This window comes from Odontesthes bonariensis, chromosome 12 (genome assembly GCF_027942865.1).
Source record: "Odontesthes bonariensis isolate fOdoBon6 chromosome 12, fOdoBon6.hap1, whole genome shotgun sequence".
Classification (NCBI taxonomy): domain Eukaryota; kingdom Metazoa; phylum Chordata; class Actinopteri; order Atheriniformes; family Atherinopsidae; genus Odontesthes; species Odontesthes bonariensis.
Window position 1 is genome coordinate 17,657,027 of NC_134517.1, and position 18,481 is coordinate 17,675,507.

Genomic DNA, 18,481 nt, shown 5'->3' on the forward strand with positions numbered 1-18,481 from the left:
GATTCAGTTTTCTAGCATTTGCCAACTTCACTTCAGCTGCAGAGGGGAACAGCCGCCAAACTTTCTTCACTTTAACATCAAAGTGTGGTCAAACATTGTTTTTAAAAGTTAAAAGAAAAGGGAGAGAAAAAAAAAAGCTTGAAAGCAGATTGCTTCTTCATCCCCTGAGCATTTCACTGCAAAAAGATTCTTAAAGTCACTCACATTCGTACCTGGAGGCTGCCCATGTGTATCACAGAGCCTCCTCCACATCAAAGCAAAGCATTTTTTTTTTTTAAGTTACTCAACAATCTGACCCTTCACATTTCCACACATTTTTAAAGTCCAGCTTTTTTTTTTTTTTTGGATGAAAGTGGTTTCTGATTGTGGTTGATAGAAAATTTTGATTTGAGGGATTCGGTGCTCAGGATTTTGTTTGCCGTGAGAAGTCTCTATCATCTATTTTTATGCTTTATATGTTGTTAGTTATTCAGAAAATGCTGCAGTCCACAAACACTACTTTTTTTGTTGAGAGCTCCTGGTTTTAGAATCTTGGATTTTTGTGTGAATTCTGTTTGGATGAAGAGTTGACAAACCGAACTTTAACTGCTACGATAGTTGTGGTGCTTTGTCAGTCTCAAAGTATGTTGACAACAACTTTATGGTCATTTTTTTTCTTTATGGTAACCATTTCTGCTTTACATTAGTGGTGGAGGAGGTATTATAATCTCTCACACAAATAAAAAGAGCACTTAAAGGGATAGTTCACCTCTTTTGACGCAAAGCTGTATGACATCCCATACTAGCAATATCGTTGATGAACATTGACTTACCCCCTACTGCGTACTGTGAGCTGAGTTCCAGCCTCGTTTTGGCGTTGACGAAAGTAGTCCGGCGAGTTGGCTGGGGTTTAAAAAATGAAGCGTTTTGCTTCTCAAAACAATATGCGTTAAAAAGAGTAATACATTTGCATCACAAAATCGTTCTCCAGGAAAAAGTCAGACCTCAAAATCGCTTGGCGCCAATTTCTCTCCCTTTCGTATCACTGCATGCTGCCACCTGCCGACACCCACGCCTGTTACGGTGTTTACTGCTCGGTCTACACGGTCTAAGTCAATGTTCATAAATGATATTGCTAGTATGGGATGTCATACAGCTTCATGTCAAAAGAGGCAAACTATCCCTTTAAGATGCACACTCTCCATAAAAAACAATGCTTGATTTTGTAAGTTTAAAGGCAGGTGAACCATTTACACAGCCAATTTTAATGGGTTCTTTCATCAAACCGACTGAAATTCAGCTCGTTAGTTTTTGCGTACTCCTGCTGACAGTCATCACAAAAGTGCTCTTGCTTGAAAATGTATCATCAGCAAAATGTTGTTAATGGCTTACAGTCTTTGACATTTCGAAGTCCTTCTTAGGTAGAGCTGCCAACACTAACGAGGTCTGAAATGCAACCTCGATGACATGCGGCTCTGCCGAAGCTGCCAGAAGTCACAAAAACTGCCCAACACAGATTTATTCCTAAACAATGTGTTCATCTTTCAAAGCCACCATATTGTCCACTGTATCAAGTCTTTGTCTTTGAAATAACTCATCACTGAAGTGAAAACCTGCTGTTATTTGTCAGTTAAAACTGTCAATTAAAAAGTAAAGTAAAGTAAAGTAGAGAACTGAATTGTGAGCTGAGAACCTGGACACGAAAAATGTCATTTTCCCCCACAGCTGTGCATATGAATGCCTCTGGTGGACAAATCTGATTTGCCGGTTGCGTTAGTTTTCTTCGCATTCTTCACTTTTTAACTCCAATCTATCGGCCTGATTTGAAGCGTCAAGGACTGGAGTTGGTTCACAGGTGCAGGTGTGATTTTAAGCCTAAGCACAAACTCCAGCTGTGCTCAGAAAAAGACACCGATAGAAGAAAATGGAACTGAAGAATATATGAGGACTGAGTAATGCACTCTGCATGGTCTTTCATTCATGTCGGCCACACAGAGCAGTGAGCGCACATATATTTCCTCACTTTATTCCTTGTTTTGCCATTCCTCGCCGTTTAGCACTTCCCAGCTGATTTCTGTTGATCATTCCCTCTCTGGCGATTGTTATTCTGCGTGCCACTCGCAACCATCTCCAGTCCTTTTTTTTTTTTTTCCCCGCACAGCTGCTCTGTGGCCTTAACATTTTCAAATAACCGAGCAGAGTCCCTCTGACAGAGCGCATTTATCAAGTGAACATGGGTTGCAAGCCAAGCGTCGTTCTCCTAATAAGATCCAACTGAGAGGGACAAAACAGAAACAGACATTTTGGAGAACAACAGCAGAGCGGGGAAGCGCAACAGTTAAAGATAGAACTCCGTTTCCCACCAAGGTGGGGAGGTCTAATCCGACAGTTTTAAAGTAAATTTCATCTTCGTTTATTTTCTCCAGGGTCCATTCGTCTCAAAAGTTGTCAAGTCCACTCGATTTTCTGTGCGGGTGTGTTGTGGCTCACACTGCCTTTCTGTCCCTCTCCCCCTCAGTTCTACAGGTGTTTCCTGATTCTGTTCCACTGCGATCACTGGTCGTCAGAGAACGGCAACACTTCGATGCCCTCTAAAACCACCGTCATCCCTTTGAACCGCAGAGTCTACAGCAACACGGTGGCCCAGATCTCCACCGACGCTCTCAACTAGCGTAAAACCGCTCAAACATCCATCCCCCTCCTCAGCTACACCACCAAAGGCCGAACGTCACAGACCCCCAACATCCGGAAAAACCACCGTCATGATCACGCACGCATAACTCAATTCAAAGCTGCACTTCTGCGAACAACAGAGGGTTGTGGTCTAAAGCACGAAGCATTACGAAGCTAAATGTCCGTCTGTGAGCTTGTGTTAGTCCAGAAAAGCACTCGGTTTGTAATTTTTACGTCTGCTTTTAATGTTAAAAAGACACAGAGCTACATGTTTTTAAAACTGTGCAAATTCAATTTCTCAGTCTATGTGAAGACACGGCCACTGCATCCGCGTGACTGCTTTTAACAACTCTGTAACCAAACCGTTTGCATTGCTGTGCCGTCGCAACGGCCTCCATTTGGTCCAGGAAGACTTTGCACGAGATTTTGAAGCCTGGCTGCGGGGATCTGCTCCAACTCCGCTGCAAGATGAGGTCGGCCGCTGATGTTGGACAATGAGGCCTGGCTCGCAGTCAGTCTTACAGTTAATCTTGAAAGGTATTCCGAGGGTTTGAGGTCAGGGCTCTGTGTGTGTAGCCTGTTTTTTTTTTTTTTTCCATGCCAAACAAATTCATGCCAAGTATTCACTTGTGAGAACGGACAAATGACACTCCACTAACCCTTTGTCATGTGCAACAATGCGTGAAACCAGCCCAAAGGTTGGCAACACGATGTAGACACTGATTTCTGGCCACTTTAGTGTTTATTTTAAGCAACTTTGGGCTCGTTTTTCTGTGCGCTTTTGTAACCTCCAAAGTGTACTTGCTGTTTTGGGCTTGCTCATTATGCGATCCCTTTTTCTCTCCTTGCAATACACGTCAAAAGCACCCATGTCTTGTTTGTCCTTCCCTTTTACACACAGGAAAAAAAATTAAAATACAACAAAGAGTGCCAGAAAGAAAAAGACCAAGAGAGTGGAGTGACAGGCTAGATTAAACCTCAAGATGGGGATATTTTAAAAAATGAGTGTGCAACCTCGTTGAGTGCGAAATGCGTGAACATCATGCAGATCACATTTAACGTGCCGGGACTGAAAAGTACAAAAGAAAAGCTTATATAAACTAGAATAACAGTGCGAGAAATCTATATTTTTGCCATGACATTCAAAGTAATGTATTCCAATAAGATGTCTGCTTCGTTTGTGCAGCATTGTTGTGCGTTTAGTGGGGGGGGGGTCAGCCACTAACCCAGGAAAAGGATATTTTGATGCAATGTGTTATAAAAAGGGCCAGTTTTAATGTAATTCACCATTTTTCCCCAACCTTAAAGCTGCGGTCGGCAACTTTTTTTTAGTCATATTAGCTTGAACTGTCATGGGATTCTGGAAGTAGAATATTAAATAGGCTGTTTAGGAAAAATAACGAAACCTGTAGCTCCCTCTGAAGCCTGTAATCATGCTTGCAAAAACCGAGCGCTCCCGGCTGTTTTTAACCAATCAAGTTAGGGTGGAGGAATCCTACCTGTCAATCACAGCTTGTGCACACGCTGCTGAGCGTGAGTCTGCCCCAGCTTGTGTGCGCTCACACTGGTGTGAACTCACGTGCACAACCTCGTCCACAGAGGGGGAGGGGTTTGGGGGGCGATTCGGAGCTTGTTAGAGGTTGGGGGAGGGACCTGAAAGTTGTATCAGTTCGAATTTTCCGACTTTAGACTCGCAATTTTGAAAACCTGCCGACGGCAGCTTTAAGCACTTCTTTTTTTTAATAACCAATCCCACCAAGTTTATTGTGACGGGTTAAAAAGCAACAAAGCAGCGGCCGATGGCACAAGGTAAGAGTGACTGAAAGAAAAACAACTGCTGCCAGCGGCGGTCAATGCCGCGTTACTCTGCTGAATTTCTGTCCTACTGAGCATGAAAGTAACTCCACAAAAGGCTTGCTTGTGGACACGAATCATCGAAATTGACGTGACTACCTAAGGCAGGGATGTCCATAGTCGGTCCTCGAGGGCTGCTGTCCTGCAGGTTTTAGATGTTGCCCTGCTTCAACACACCGGATTCAGATCAAGACATCATTAACAGGCTTGTGCAGAACTTAACAATCTGTTGAAGAGATCCATTTAACCTGACCTAAGGTTTAACCGCGAGACTGGGTTGCATCCAGAGGCCCAAAAGTTGCTTTTCTATCCACAACCCATTTACAATTTCATTATCTACCAAGCAGATTGGGAAGCCGTGTTGGGGAAAAAAATTTCCTGTGCGATGGCAAGTTTCCAAGGATTCAACCTGATTTATAGCATTTGTGCATTTTCATTTCCCAACAACGCACGGAACGTATATCCAACATTGGCTGAATTCTCGTTTGAAATGCAGGATGCGATTTTCCCATCCGTTGTTTCTCCAAAACAAAAACCTAGTGCCTATTCTTTGTTGCTTTTCAGTCGGTTTGTCTTTCGTGCAGCTGTAATCAGTAGTAGCTTTAATCAGCAGTTTAGTGGATTGATGTATTCATCTTAATTAAAAACCATTTCCTGCCTTTACCCAGCCTTTGTTTTGCTTTGACTGCAAAAAAAAATGTATAAAAATTGCACAATCCTACAAGTTCTTACACAAAGACCTCCCCCAGGCTTTCACACTGTACTTAAAACTTTATAATCTTGACTGCATGTATTCATTTATTTGTGTCTTAATGTTTCATCTTTGATATGCTTTACGTTGTCTTGTGTTTTTTTTTTTTTTTGGTATGTAATTTTGCACATGAACGTCTTAGCTCATGGTGAACAATGGAGAGGGAGAGAAACAATTACTTGTATTGAGAAAAAGAAATAAAAAAGCCCAGCTCTCCAGGCAATAAAGCCGCAATGTTTCCTTAATGAAACACACATTACCAACCAAAGAGCACAACGTGATGTCGGAGGGAGACTGTGTGACATCTGAGGGGGACTGCTGTGATGCAACACACTCAAAGAGCCGCAGTAAGTAAAGAAAATTCATGAGCGCTTCTCTGGGGTCTATCCATCACGTTCACGAAACCAGAAATCCCAGGATGCAACCACTGGGCACAAACTCAGCCGCGACAAACTGCTCCTGACAAATGTGATTGATAAGGACTTGCTTGAGATGGAGTTGCTTTTCCAACAGAAACGGTTAAGCCTGAAGCCAAATGTGTTTTCTGACAATCTGACTCGAGCCCCTCTGGAATCCCCTTTGAACCACCATTTATTTTGTTGTATTTCATTGTTGGATTCGATTGTTTTAATAAAGACAACTGCTGTGGAAACGACACGCTGCATTTCTGTATCTGAATTTAGTCCCACAGAGAATGCTGTTAGAGCAAAAGGATCTGTATGAATCAAACAAAGGCATCCCTCTAGTAACTGGAGGTCTGGTTGAATGGGCTTTTCTATTCAGGAAGGTTCCAAACTTAATGCACATGACCTGGGAATTTCAGAGCAGAAGCCCTGATAAGAGCTGTTGGAAATCACTAAATGCTGAGGACGGAACTTAAGTACTTCCTTTATGATCTTCTTCAACACTGGAAACCCTGACAACTTCCCCTTCTTTTCTGATGCTTAATAATAATTAGAAGGACATTCTGTCATCATAAAAATGGCCTTTGGTCTTTTAAATGGGTCATTGTTTTATCCTGTCAGGCAGTTATGTGAATTTCTATAATCATTTCCGCCTGAATCCTCGAATGACGCTGGAAAATGTTTGTCATTATTGTTGCAGCCATTATGAAAGGTTACACGGCTACATTTTGTCGACTGTATAAAAGGATAGAGGAAGTGATTTCCACCCCAGGCTCATTTCAATCTGCTCACTTGTGGTTTTAGAAGGGTTTCCAGGTGCATTTCTACCGAGTATGTGAGGGCTCTGGACTGTCCCACTGTTGAATCATCAACCGTTAAGGGCAAGGTTTTGTACTTTTCATAACCGTTATGCGACCTGTCCGTGAGTTCAAACCCTCACAAACACACAATCTCATTTACCACAGCTGTGTTAAGAGATAAGACCTTCCTTTATAGTCCATTTCAACATTTTAAATTTAATGTCTGTCTGAGCTGTAACTTTTGTGGGTTTTTTTGAGACGGACATGCAACTCCAGTTCTGTGTATGTTGTAGCTTTCAGAGCACGGAGGGTAAATACGTTCCTACTGGCAACGGGAAAGGATGTTTGAACGGAGGTTCCCGGATCAAACAAGCAACTTTTAAGAGTAAAATAAAAAAATAAGTATGTGTCACACTTGCTTAGATTGTTCCAGCACGTCATTTAGGCACAGTCGCTACCAAAAAGATCAAATGCGTGGCTTTCAAAAACAATCATCAAGTCTGATGTACAGCAGTGTCCCATCTGAATTAATATTCAACAGATCAAGTAAGTTTCACATAGACCTTTTCGAAGTTAGTTTTTATAACCACTGGTGTCAGCCATTTGAAAGAATGCAATTTTAACTCGCACAGATTGGCTTTATTTTTTCTACTCCGAGGCTTTGTTTAATTTCATATAATCTCTATGTGACCTCCATTTAATTTATAGACAAAGTGAGCACTGATTCAAATTTTCAGCAAAAAAAAAAAACCTTATTTTATTAGACAAAGCATATGCCAAAAGGACAAAGTGTAAATGAGTACATACTGTAAAAAAACCCCAAAACAATTATCGTGAGTAACTTTTCTTTTAATCTGCGAAGAGGATTTCTATATTATGTGCCCATAATGACAGAAAAAAAACACTCACATTGATTGAAATGAAGTGAGTGAACAGAACGCGAGGCCTTCTTCACTGTAAAACTCGACAGTAAGAAAAAGTAAAAAGCATTCCGCTTTGGTTTCTTCAGCTTCCAGTATTACTGTAAGCACCCGTCAACTGCTCCGAAACAATAAAGAAGCATTTTTTGCTGAGTACATTCAATGGAATCAGTGAAAATGCCAGCAGACACTGAGGATCAAATATAAGAATAATGGTCCTGTCACTCAGACTGTTTCCTGCTATAATTGGATTTCCTCTGAACATAGCTGTGTGAAGGCCAACCCATACTGAAATGCCTGGGGGGTAAAAATAAATAAATAAATAATGAAATCAAAGCGGAAGAGACCAACATGAATGCTTACAGACACAGTAGGAGCTTCTTAGATGAGCTTAACAGTCGTCACATTTCCGCCAACTCCAGCATGGACTGGAGGGCGATGCTGCATGCTGATAAAAGACACTACCCACACTGAGGATTAAAATTCATAATGCCTGTGCACAAACAGCTTCTTTTGCTATATTTACGGGGTCTGAAAAGTAGCAGTATTTGTCGGAAACGAAATCCTGGACCAGAAAAAGTGGTGTTTTTTTTCCCCGTTTTGTTTTTTTCCCGATACTTAAAGTCTTGGCTTTCAGAATTAGGTTGAGGTTAGTGTAAGGGTTAGGGTAAAACATTTAGATGCTATGTTTAGAGGAAATGCCTATGGAGTGCATCGTAGAAATCTAGAGTCCCCACGAGGATAGTGTGAAATGGGAAGATAACAGCAGAGAGGCAGCTGCATGAAAAACAAACAGGCCCTGCATATGCACTGAAATATGTATGTGTACGTGTGTGTGCTCACCTATGAAGCCAGATGAGGGAGGATTGGGCTGAATGTTCTCCTGAGTGTTGCCCTGAATCACATCCCACAGTCGCCACACGTAGCCAGGGTGAAGGATGTAGAACAGCTGGTTAGGATGGAGCTTGCGGTGCTCCATGTACGGACCAAACAGGTTGTAGTCAGGGCTGGCGTACCACTGGAAAGAAACGATAGGAGGAAAAAAAAAAAAACACTCAGAAAACAGTTTGGCTAAGCAGATTGGCTTGTGATTGTCAGGACTCCTGAAATGTTTACCATCTCAGAAACATCAACAGAATTAAAGGTTTCCTCTCCCAAAAAGACCGGGAGAAACTCATCCATGCATTCATCTCCAGTAGACTCCATCACTGTAATGCTCTTTTAACTGGACTTCCCAAAAAGAGCATTAAACATCTGCAGCTCATCCAGAACGCTGCTGCTGGAGTTTTAACCCGGACTAAGAGATCTGAACACATCACACCAGTTTTAAAATCTTTACTCTGGCTTCCAGTCAGTCACAGAATAGATTTTAAAAGTCTGCTGATGGTTTACAAATCCCAGAACAGTTTAGGCCCATAATACATCTGTGATGTGTTCAGAGAATATAAACCCAGCAGAGCTCTTAGATCCAAGGACTCAGGTCAGCTGGTTCAGTCCAGAGTCCAGACTAAACATGGAGAAGCAGCATTTAGCTGTTATTATTATATTTTATTAATTATTTTATTTGTTTCTCTTTATATTCTTTTATGTATTTTTAATGCTTCTTCCACTCCCTGCTGCAATGCTTTTATTTTATGTAAAGCACTTTGAATTGTTTGTACATGAAATGTGCTATACAAATAAATTTGATTTGATTTGTTTTGATTTGATGTTCCAGAGCGATGGCATGTGCAAACACAAATGTCTGCAACATTTGAGATCTTCCACTCGGGCCCCTACAGCTGCACTCATAAAATGCGAAGGAGGGGCAGCAAATGCTCCGGAATATTTCCTGACACATTCGTACATCGTCTCATCACCCGTTAATGTTCCAAATATCTAACTGGGTGGAAAAATTCCCACAAGGGTAGGAGTAGGAGATCCTGGATTTTGAGTCCAGCGAAGCTGCATTTTGAAAATACACAGGTAAAAAGTCCCAACCCTTTTCTTCACTTTCCCCCCCAAGGCACGCCTCTAGAGTACATGAACGCGCACGAGCACGAAGGTGCACGAGCGCTGTTCTGACAGCAAGCATCGATCGTTGTCGTATTTAGTATTTAGTATATGCTAACTATACGTTTAATAATGCTAGGTGCCAGGGCCGTTTCTAGCTTTGTGGGGGCCCTAAGCAAGATGCTGTTTGGGGGCCCCTAGTTTGTCAAACTACAATGAAGAGATTCCTAACCATTTAGATGGAACACTAAGATCTATTACACTTTATGAGCAAAACAGGCTAGAGTTTAAATGAAACATCTTAAGTTGAACCAGTCAGGCAAGTGAAACTAATAAGAATATATAATACAAAGAAAACAATAAATAAAAGATTTTGAGTTTTTTTAAAATATTAAACTGTAATGCACAGCGTCCCTTTAAAAATTGTACCCAATTACAAAGTAGATAGATACTTTATTGATCCCGAAGGAAATTCAAGCATCCAGTAGCAGACATAAAGCAATAAAAAATGTTTATACAATTATAAACACTTTAAAAACAATCTAAGAATTTAAAAAACTATTTAAAAAAAACAGTTTAAAAATCTAAAGTGACCAGTGAAATAAGACCAAAGTGAAATCTAAAGTGACCAGTGAAATAAGACCAAAGTGAAATATAAAGTGACCAGGGAAATACAGACGCGCCATCACTTAAAGCTGTTGTACATCCTGATGGCCAGAGGAACAAAAGAGTTTTGGAAGTTGTCACTTTTAAGAAGTTTCTGCATTTATCTACACATTGTACTAGTTAAAGTAATAAAACTAAGAAAAATGATCCACTGGCAGTGGATCACTGCCACAATATTCTAAAATAAATCAACAGGATGCCTAATATTTGTATATCACTTAAAAAACTAACAGTAGAACACTTCTAATTAGAGCCCTATAAATAACACACCAAACTTAGTAAATGAATCCTAAGTAATGCCAAAATCGTGTCACATACCTGAGAGACAACTTCCACTGAACAATGACAGAGCAGGACAACAACATGCCTCCCTCCCTGCTAGAATCTGAATAAACAGGTCTGCAGTCAGTCAGTCATTCCTGTGGCAGGACTGACTGTTCATTCACGTGTGACATACTCATCTTATATAAGCAAACTTTCACGAGGCAAACACTGAAGCCGAGTTTATAACGAACAAATCCCAGCCAGCTACACAACATTTATCCGAGACTAGCTAGCAGGACAAATAAACACAAAAAACGTCCCACCTCCAGCTATCCAGCCCACATCACCCAACACATGCCTTACCTTTATTCTCGGGCCGTTTTTCTTCCTCCATTTTTCCGCGCCACTAATATAACTTCTTTATGATGCCATTACGGCGTTTGTCTTGTTAACTTTTCTCGCTTTTTAGGGGAATGATGGGTAGATGTCAATCATTTCCCGTCACACCTGTTGGCGGCCTGCTACGCCACTCAACGTGTGACAGTGCTGTACTTTACAAAAACTCTACACACGGTCGCCAGCATTCGTAGATTTTGTTCATAACTCCAAACTTTTCGTCAAATCCAAACGCTAACCAAGCCTAGGTTGCTGACGTTAGCTGAGGTTAGCTGGCAGCAATATCACTGAACGTTGGGTTAGCAAAACAATTACACCAAAAACACGAACTTACCAGCAAGGGATGCACGAGCGTCATCTCTTCGTTTTCTTTTCTTTCTTTTGTCAGCGCCAGAATCATGTGGCCTTTTACTTGACATTCTAAATCTTCTTCACTGTTAACGGGCATAACTCGGAAAACGTCAGGTAGGAGGATGCTCCACCACCTCCGATGCAGTAACTTTGAAGACTGTACCATTTCAGGAAGGGGGGGGGGGGGGGGGTTATGGATAAGGTAAACACATCTAATTTGCCCGAATTGAGTAATAGGGCACACAATTAAGAAAAACGCTGGGCCTGTTCATGACTAATTTATATAATTTCTTTCATGTAATAATATAATAACTATCATGACATTTTTTTTACAACCTTAATTTTGGGGGCCCTGGTACTTGGGGCCCTACGCGCTCTGCGTACTCTGCGTATGCGGAGCGGCGGGCCTGCTAGGTGCTAGCCAAGCTGGCTCTAGTTTAGCTTCCTGCCAAGCTTCTGGACGTGTAATTCATTCACGGAGCAGGGTACGCGCACAGGGGGAAGGAGGGGGAGGGGGAGGGAGGAGCAGATTGCAGTTTGATAGACGGCATCAGTATCCAATCATTGTGAACGGTCCGTTCACAATGATTGGATAGTGTTTTTCCTAGATTGTACGTTCTAGAGGCCACTAAAACTTTTCATATTTGTGTCAAAACTTTTAATTAATTGGTTGCAATGAGGGTGTGAAGAGTATTTCAAGCAATATGTAAAAAAATGTTCCAGAAAAAGATCCCCTACCCCGCCTTTAAGGACCAATGACCCCCAAAAAAAATAATAATAATAATCTGTGTTCATGCATTTGTTACTTGGTATGTGATGACAAACTCTAAAGTACGGTGAAACCAATGTTAGCATTCCTTAGCTAACTTACTTCGATTCCAATCTAGCTCGTAATGACAAGGCCGTGGTCTGTCATGTGCTCGTGTACATTTTCAAATCTCCCCAGCGTCAGAATTCCAGTGTGGACCAAAATGTATTTTTGCTAAACTCGTCCTAGCTTGGCTGCGTGTCTGTTTGTGAAGATGTACAAAACTCTGATAGCACCACAGACACCAGAAGTCACTTTAAGTGTTGTTCAGCTTTGATATTAAAGGGGATTTCTTTTTTTCCCCAAGAAAAAAAAACATCTTTAACATTAACTGTATCAGATGTTTTTAGGAAAGAGCATTTTTCTCGAAAAATCTTTCGATCTTTAGATGGTGAGTCAATTAAAGTGCTGGCTGGTCTCGACATTTGAACAAAAAACAACAAAAAAAAAAAAAAAAGAAAAGAAAAAGAAAAAAAAAAACAGCCAAGTGTAAACCAATCAAGAAGATAAAAAGCTGGACATGCTTCATTTTGAAGGAGAGAACGCGGCAGGATGTCTTTCATCTTTCTGATGAACTGGCACTTCAGATCGATCATCACACCTGACAAATTGGAAATAGCATCCCTTCATCAGAGCCCAAATGATGCAGGATTCTGAATCTTGATCAAAATCCTCCAAACACGTCTTTCAACTGTCAACCTCACTGTTAGCCGCACAAATGGAGGGAGCTCCCCTTTAACCTAATAACAGCAGCATGGTTTTAATTTTCAAGCCTTCAATTTACAATCGTTTCCAAAAAAGCAGAAAGGTTTAACCTCTCACGCTGGCTCTAGTTTCTCAAATCCGAGAAGGTTTTAGGTTTCGATTAAGTTTTACAAGACATTTTTCAACAAAGCCTTTGGTCATAATAGGCCAATACAAATCTGTTATAGCCACCTAACGTGGACACATCTGCAAGTTGAGTCGTTCGCATCAGGCTGTGAAGAGGAAACATTCCTCACCCCTGTTTTTGTGCCAGCAGAACTGTGGCTACATTTGATTCTCATTTATGTATTCTTTCACAGTTGGCGAGTAATATTTTATTCATGTTAAGGTGTTGTTGTTACCCTCGGAGATACAAAATGTATGAAGACTGAAAAGAAAGGAAAAACAACAGCTCTAAGCAATGCTAGTTTGGTAAGAATGAGGTAAATGTATCTTTTTTTTTCTTTTATATAGTTTCTGAGGAACATAAAGATAATGATTATTAGTATTGTGAATAATTTGGTAACTACTTGTTTGTAATTCTCTCCTAATCCTTTAATACCCTTTTTTTTTTTTCATAAGTCATTCCTGGTTACCTGTGATCCAAACACTGATCTCAAAAAAGTAGAATTATTTACCCCTAAAGTAAAGATTTCACCACAATTTTAAACCCCGTTTAGTTGATATTGTAACGGGAAACATTGCAGTTACCCAGTAGTTGCTCGTTACATCCACTTTCTGGGTTCCTTCATGTAAAGTGAATGATGATACTCATTATTACCTCTGTAGTTCATCATCTCTCCCTCCCCCCCCCCCCTTTTAGTAAAATGGGGACAATGTGGTTCTTAACGATAGCATATTGGATATATCAGTATTTACATTTAGGCAATTTTATGTAACATTAAGGATGCAGACACCAGGACGAGAATGTGATGACCAGTTTGTACCTGCTTGAATAATGCAAGAAGACAGCAAACCAAGGTCTTCCAGTTTTTAGCTGAACGCTAAGCTGTGTTTAGCTAATCTTTTCCCTTCAAGGACACGTTCAGATCCAATTAAAAAGTGGACATGGGATGTATCCTGGGCCACACCGAAGGACCAACTACTCGTCTGACATGCCTCCACACAGGAGACGAGGTTAGTACGAAGGTTTATTTCTTCTCTCTTTCAGCGTTGGATATAAACAAATAAATAAGGATAATTAGAATATAAATGTTATTGCAGTATGTATGATTCACGGTCACCCTTCATGTTCATTTCTGCAGCAGCAATAAAACCAGATGTGAAAACCCTGAATGTATGAAGCCGAGTCGCACGTATTTAGAGTTTGCACCAACATTATTCTTCCATCTGGACGCACCTACAGCGTTTGAACTGACGGCCTCCGAGTTGGCTTGGACATGGCTGCCACTGCTGTTCATTTAAAAAAAAAAAAAAAAAAAAAAGATCTTAAACTAAGATCCACAAAGCAAAGATACCTTCGATTGGATGTCTTTTGACCATTTTCTTTTCATTTTGATCTTTGCCTTTATACTTTTGGAGAGGAGAAAAAAAAAAAAAAGATTTTTCCTGCATAATCATCAGTAATTATGGAAATTAGCTTGCTTTCCTCAGGAAGTCATCTTCATAGATTTCCTGAGACCTAGAGAAAAAGTTCTGATCTCCTTGTCCAAGGCGGATTCATCACTGAATATCACTCTCATTTAATCATGCAAAGTCAACGGCCGCTTCTCTTAAGCCCACTGTGACCTTGTTTTCTTCCGTTTAGGTCTTGGTGATGGTTTAGGTTTGGCTTTTCAGGGTCGAAATCCCATTTCAGTCAGTCAGTTTCTGCAGTTGAGCCACAAACATCAACGACTCCTTTGGGTGTTTTTTTTCTCCCGATGCTTTCATGTTTTCCTCCCCCGTATGTTTCCCCTTTGACAACCATACCATTTTATTTGTACTTGCTCCAAAATTTTAAAACAGCCGACTGCAAATCACCAACATCTTTTGCCATACTTTGACTTGAATTACTATCCTGAGGGAAATTTTTAATCCTTTCAATCGTTTGCACTGACGACTCCTCTTGTTGGATCCGTGCTTCCTGTTAATCAACCAGCGGCAAGGGCAGGTTAAGCTATGCAAGCAGTCACTTTAACCGCAAATTCATTTGCATATTCAGCTCCCAGCATTATTGCAACTCAGACCTCGAGAGTAGGCCATGTGTGCGGCATAAACAAAGCAAACAAGTGATATAACCAGGTTAAAAGAGCGGAACTTTCATGGCTTTGAGAGCTCTGGCTTTAGGCTCATCGTACCACATCGATTCATTAATTCAGCTTCAAGTACACTCCTCAGTTCAGCCTTTCAAGAGAAAATAATTCACATTGGCAGTTGCTGCTGTAGATTCCCAACCACTTAAACTGTATGGAAGGGAGCATTTCATCTCAGGAAATGAAAGTGTTGTGGAATTGACTTGGATAAGAAATGCCGTGTCTCACATTTTGATCTGGTAATACAAACTTGAAGTGGAAAACAAAAACAAACAGATTACGGCGCAAGTCAAATCCCATGCAGAAAGATATATTCGACATGTCAAATACGTCTAGTCACTTATAATTAAAAAAAAAAAAAAAAAAAAAAAAAAAAAAAAACACCTGATCTGCTGATTGACTACTTTACAGCAGAAATTAAGTAAAATGTTGCAGTCGCCATAAATCAGTTAGCAAGTGTGCAAATTGTTTTCTATGAAAAAAACAAGACGGTTGAATAGTAATAATTACTTTAAATGCTTTTAAAATAAGAGCAAAATCACCTGCAGTGTGTACTTGGTCATGTGAAATGAATGCATCCAGCACTTTGAGAGATTCGCAGCATAAGGATGTTCAGTCAAACAATACGTTGAAAAGCCAGTTCCAAATCTCATTGTTAACAAGCCGACAGATCCATTGTTCAGATGGCGACATGCCATCCGTCACTTGTCAGTAATGCACGACAGGGAAACGTAGCAAATAGTCATGTTCAAGATGCAGCACAACAAACATTTTAATTGCAGTAGAGGGATGAGTCATAGCACTTTTAATCATTTGACCATGAAACATGCTCAAAAAGGACTGAAAACTAGAGAACACACAAAAATAAAGAGGACGTTAGAAAGGAAGCAGGAGGGCCACATATTAAAAAAAAAAAAAAAGTCTATGACCTTGCAAAAAAAACTTCACCCCGAGCAGCAACACACTTTAGTATTTGCACAGGTTAATTATTTGTCTCGGTGGACGATTGCGATGCAGTTCAGGTGTTAGCAAAACATCACGTCCTTTACAAAAAAATCCCATCAGTCAGTTTTTAAAAGATGCTTTTCTCCTTTGTGTGTTTCTGCTGGCTTTTAGTTTAGTCCGTTAAAGCAACAGAACATTTTGATTTATTTGTTTTTTTTTTTTAAATTCTAGTCGACTCGAATTCTAGTCAAATAAGGCTCATTTAAAGCAGCACCGCATTTCTTGATGCAGTATTGTGGGAAAGAAGTAAATTGTAAAAAAACAAAACAAAAAAAAAAAAAAAAACTGAAAACTGTTGTTCGTTTTGAAGGACAGATATAACCTATAACCCTATTATAATGAAATGGCAAAGGCAAATTAATAAGACAAAGGCATTCTTAATATTCTAATATAAATATATCCAAATCATTTCAATTTCCAAAACGATTCAATGAACAGGCTACCCACAGCATGCATGCAAATTGATTTTAATTGCGAATGTGACCATAAGTCCATGATCTCATTGCCTGTGGCAACACACCATTTCCTGAAAAATAATTATAAGGGAGCATGACACGAGGAGGGGAAGAGGACGTGGAAAAAAAAAAAAATATATATATATATATATATATACACATACACACACACACATATGGATAGGGGACTCAAAGGAAAAAGAAAGTTACACACATACCTTGTGTAAATTAACGGTGTATGGTGCAGGATCCCAGGCCACCAGAGTTACATTCTTGTAGATGGAGCTCGTGTTGAATCGATGCTTGGGATTAGCCAGAATCTGTCAAGGGGAAACAAGCAGAGTAGGTGTCATGTTGCAGAGTAAGAATATCAAGCAAATCTGGACTGACATCACTGTAACGTGTAAGCTGTAAATAAGGTTACAGCCAGCAGCCGTTTTAGCAGTATATCTCTGCATGTCATGGTTGAGATATATATATATATATTTATATACACACAGCATATGCAACCATCGATGAGAGTAGAAAACCTCCAATAACTCAACAGATAAAGCACTGATGCGGCTGTCTACAACAATGTGATAAATAGATTTTCTAGAAATCTTAAGCCATCGCCATTAAAAAAAACTCTACATTAACAAGGTTGCTGCTATTGTTGTGGGCTTTCATCATTTTTATTATGGGTGATTTATCAAGGCAGCACTGGCAATATCGCTAACATGCTCAAAAAAATAAATAAATCAATGCTAACATTTAGCATTTTACTTGGTTTCAACCCTTTACATTCATTTGCTTCTCTCCTCCTGTGCTCCTATATAATGTACAGCACAATTTCCCAATGAATCTGCTCTCATTCGCAAGTTTTTTTGTTTCTTATGGTGTTTTATGCTGGGTTCAGTCTGTAGGAATATCCAAATCCTAACATTTTAGGCAAAACAGTGGAAAAGCTGAACTACTTCGATTTGACCGTTACACAATTGTGATGTTTTGATGCGAGTCGTCCCGAAAACACTCACGGATGAGATTAACTGCAGAGGAAATTAAAGCTCAAGCTGCCAGGACTCCATTACCTTCCAGTTCCAGACTCCTGAGCCGCAATCTGCTTGGAGTGCTTACAAGTACAGGCTAAAACGTGCTCAGAGACACAGCCAAGGTGGAGAAGACCGAAACACCTCTGTCACTGAATAAAATTCAGAGTTTCAACAGTGAAGTTGAATGAGAGGGACTCTTGACTGGAGTGGTGGGATCTATCTCGAGCCAGGCGCCAGCAGGTTGGATGAGAGGTGCTGGTGTGGGCTGTAACCGCCGTCGACGAGATGACGGGACCTTTTGTAAACCTTTGTTTAGAGGCAAAATTGAAAAAGGGTCTTGATCTTTATAGATTTCTTTTGGGGGTCCCCCCCCCCAAAAAAACCAAACAGATTTACTGTCAGGGAAGATACACCTGTTTGAACTGCATGTTGCAGGTTGCTGTGGCTAAAACATACTTCTGCCCACCGGGAATGAGAAAAGCTCACTTTTCCTTCTGCTACAAACTCAGGCTCGAGTTTAATAACATTTTTGAACTGACAGAGAGGATTAGATTCAACAAAGTCCAGCGATGTCAACTCAGAGAACTACCGTTTACTCAGGGTTCACCAGCATGTCTGTGAATGACGCAGGTATCAGACATAATTCTTCTAATGGTCCATTATTTTGTGTTATCCAAGGCCAGAGTCTCGAGTACCTGTGAATTGATGATGCGTATAGTAGTTTTGTTCCCCACATCTCGCTCGTATCCCTCTGTGGGTGCAGCATTGAACCGTAACACTGCGTCATGAGCATCTGAAAGGCAAAGCATGAATCAAGTTAATAACGAGACCAAACGAGTAATGAATTGACCTTGGGGCATACATGTTATAATGATGATGTCGAGACAAATATGAATAGCAAGAAGAAATTATGCTTTTTAATACCAAATGAATTGGCTGAGCCTAATTATAGAAAATTGTTTTTTGTAGCCCTTTGTTCCCTTTGCTGAGTCCCCCCCCCCCTTCATCAAAACAATAGAGATAAAGTTAGTCTAAATACAATCATGTGAATAAGAAAAAGAAAAAAAAACACTAACTTTTTCCAATTCTAAGGTTTTCCAAGTCAAAACATGATATATGGTTCTGAGTAGGTC

General features: G+C 40.3%; 2 protein-coding genes across 2 annotated transcripts in view; one reads left to right on the forward strand and one right to left on the reverse strand.

Moving 5' to 3' along the window:
- LOC142396532 (vertebrate ancient opsin-like) overlaps window positions 1-4,238 on the forward strand; it is a 36,462-nt gene extending 32,224 nt beyond the window's left edge. The window contains exon 4 of the mRNA XM_075479379.1: window positions 2,498-4,238. Within this exon, the coding sequence (XP_075335494.1) occupies window positions 2,498-2,650 (153 nt within the window). The 3' untranslated portion in view covers window positions 2,651-4,238. The remainder of the gene's footprint in view (window positions 1-2,497) is intronic.
- LOC142396531 (beta-galactoside alpha-2,6-sialyltransferase 2-like) overlaps window positions 1-18,481 on the reverse strand; it is a 64,947-nt gene that overhangs the window by 4,654 nt on the left and 41,812 nt on the right. The window contains exons 4-6 of the mRNA XM_075479378.1: window positions 18,044-18,141; window positions 16,536-16,637; window positions 8,225-8,399 (exon numbers count right to left, since the gene is read on the reverse strand). Coding sequence (XP_075335493.1) covers window positions 8,225-8,399; window positions 16,536-16,637; window positions 18,044-18,141 — 375 coding nt within the window. The remainder of the gene's footprint in view (window positions 1-8,224; window positions 8,400-16,535; window positions 16,638-18,043; window positions 18,142-18,481) is intronic.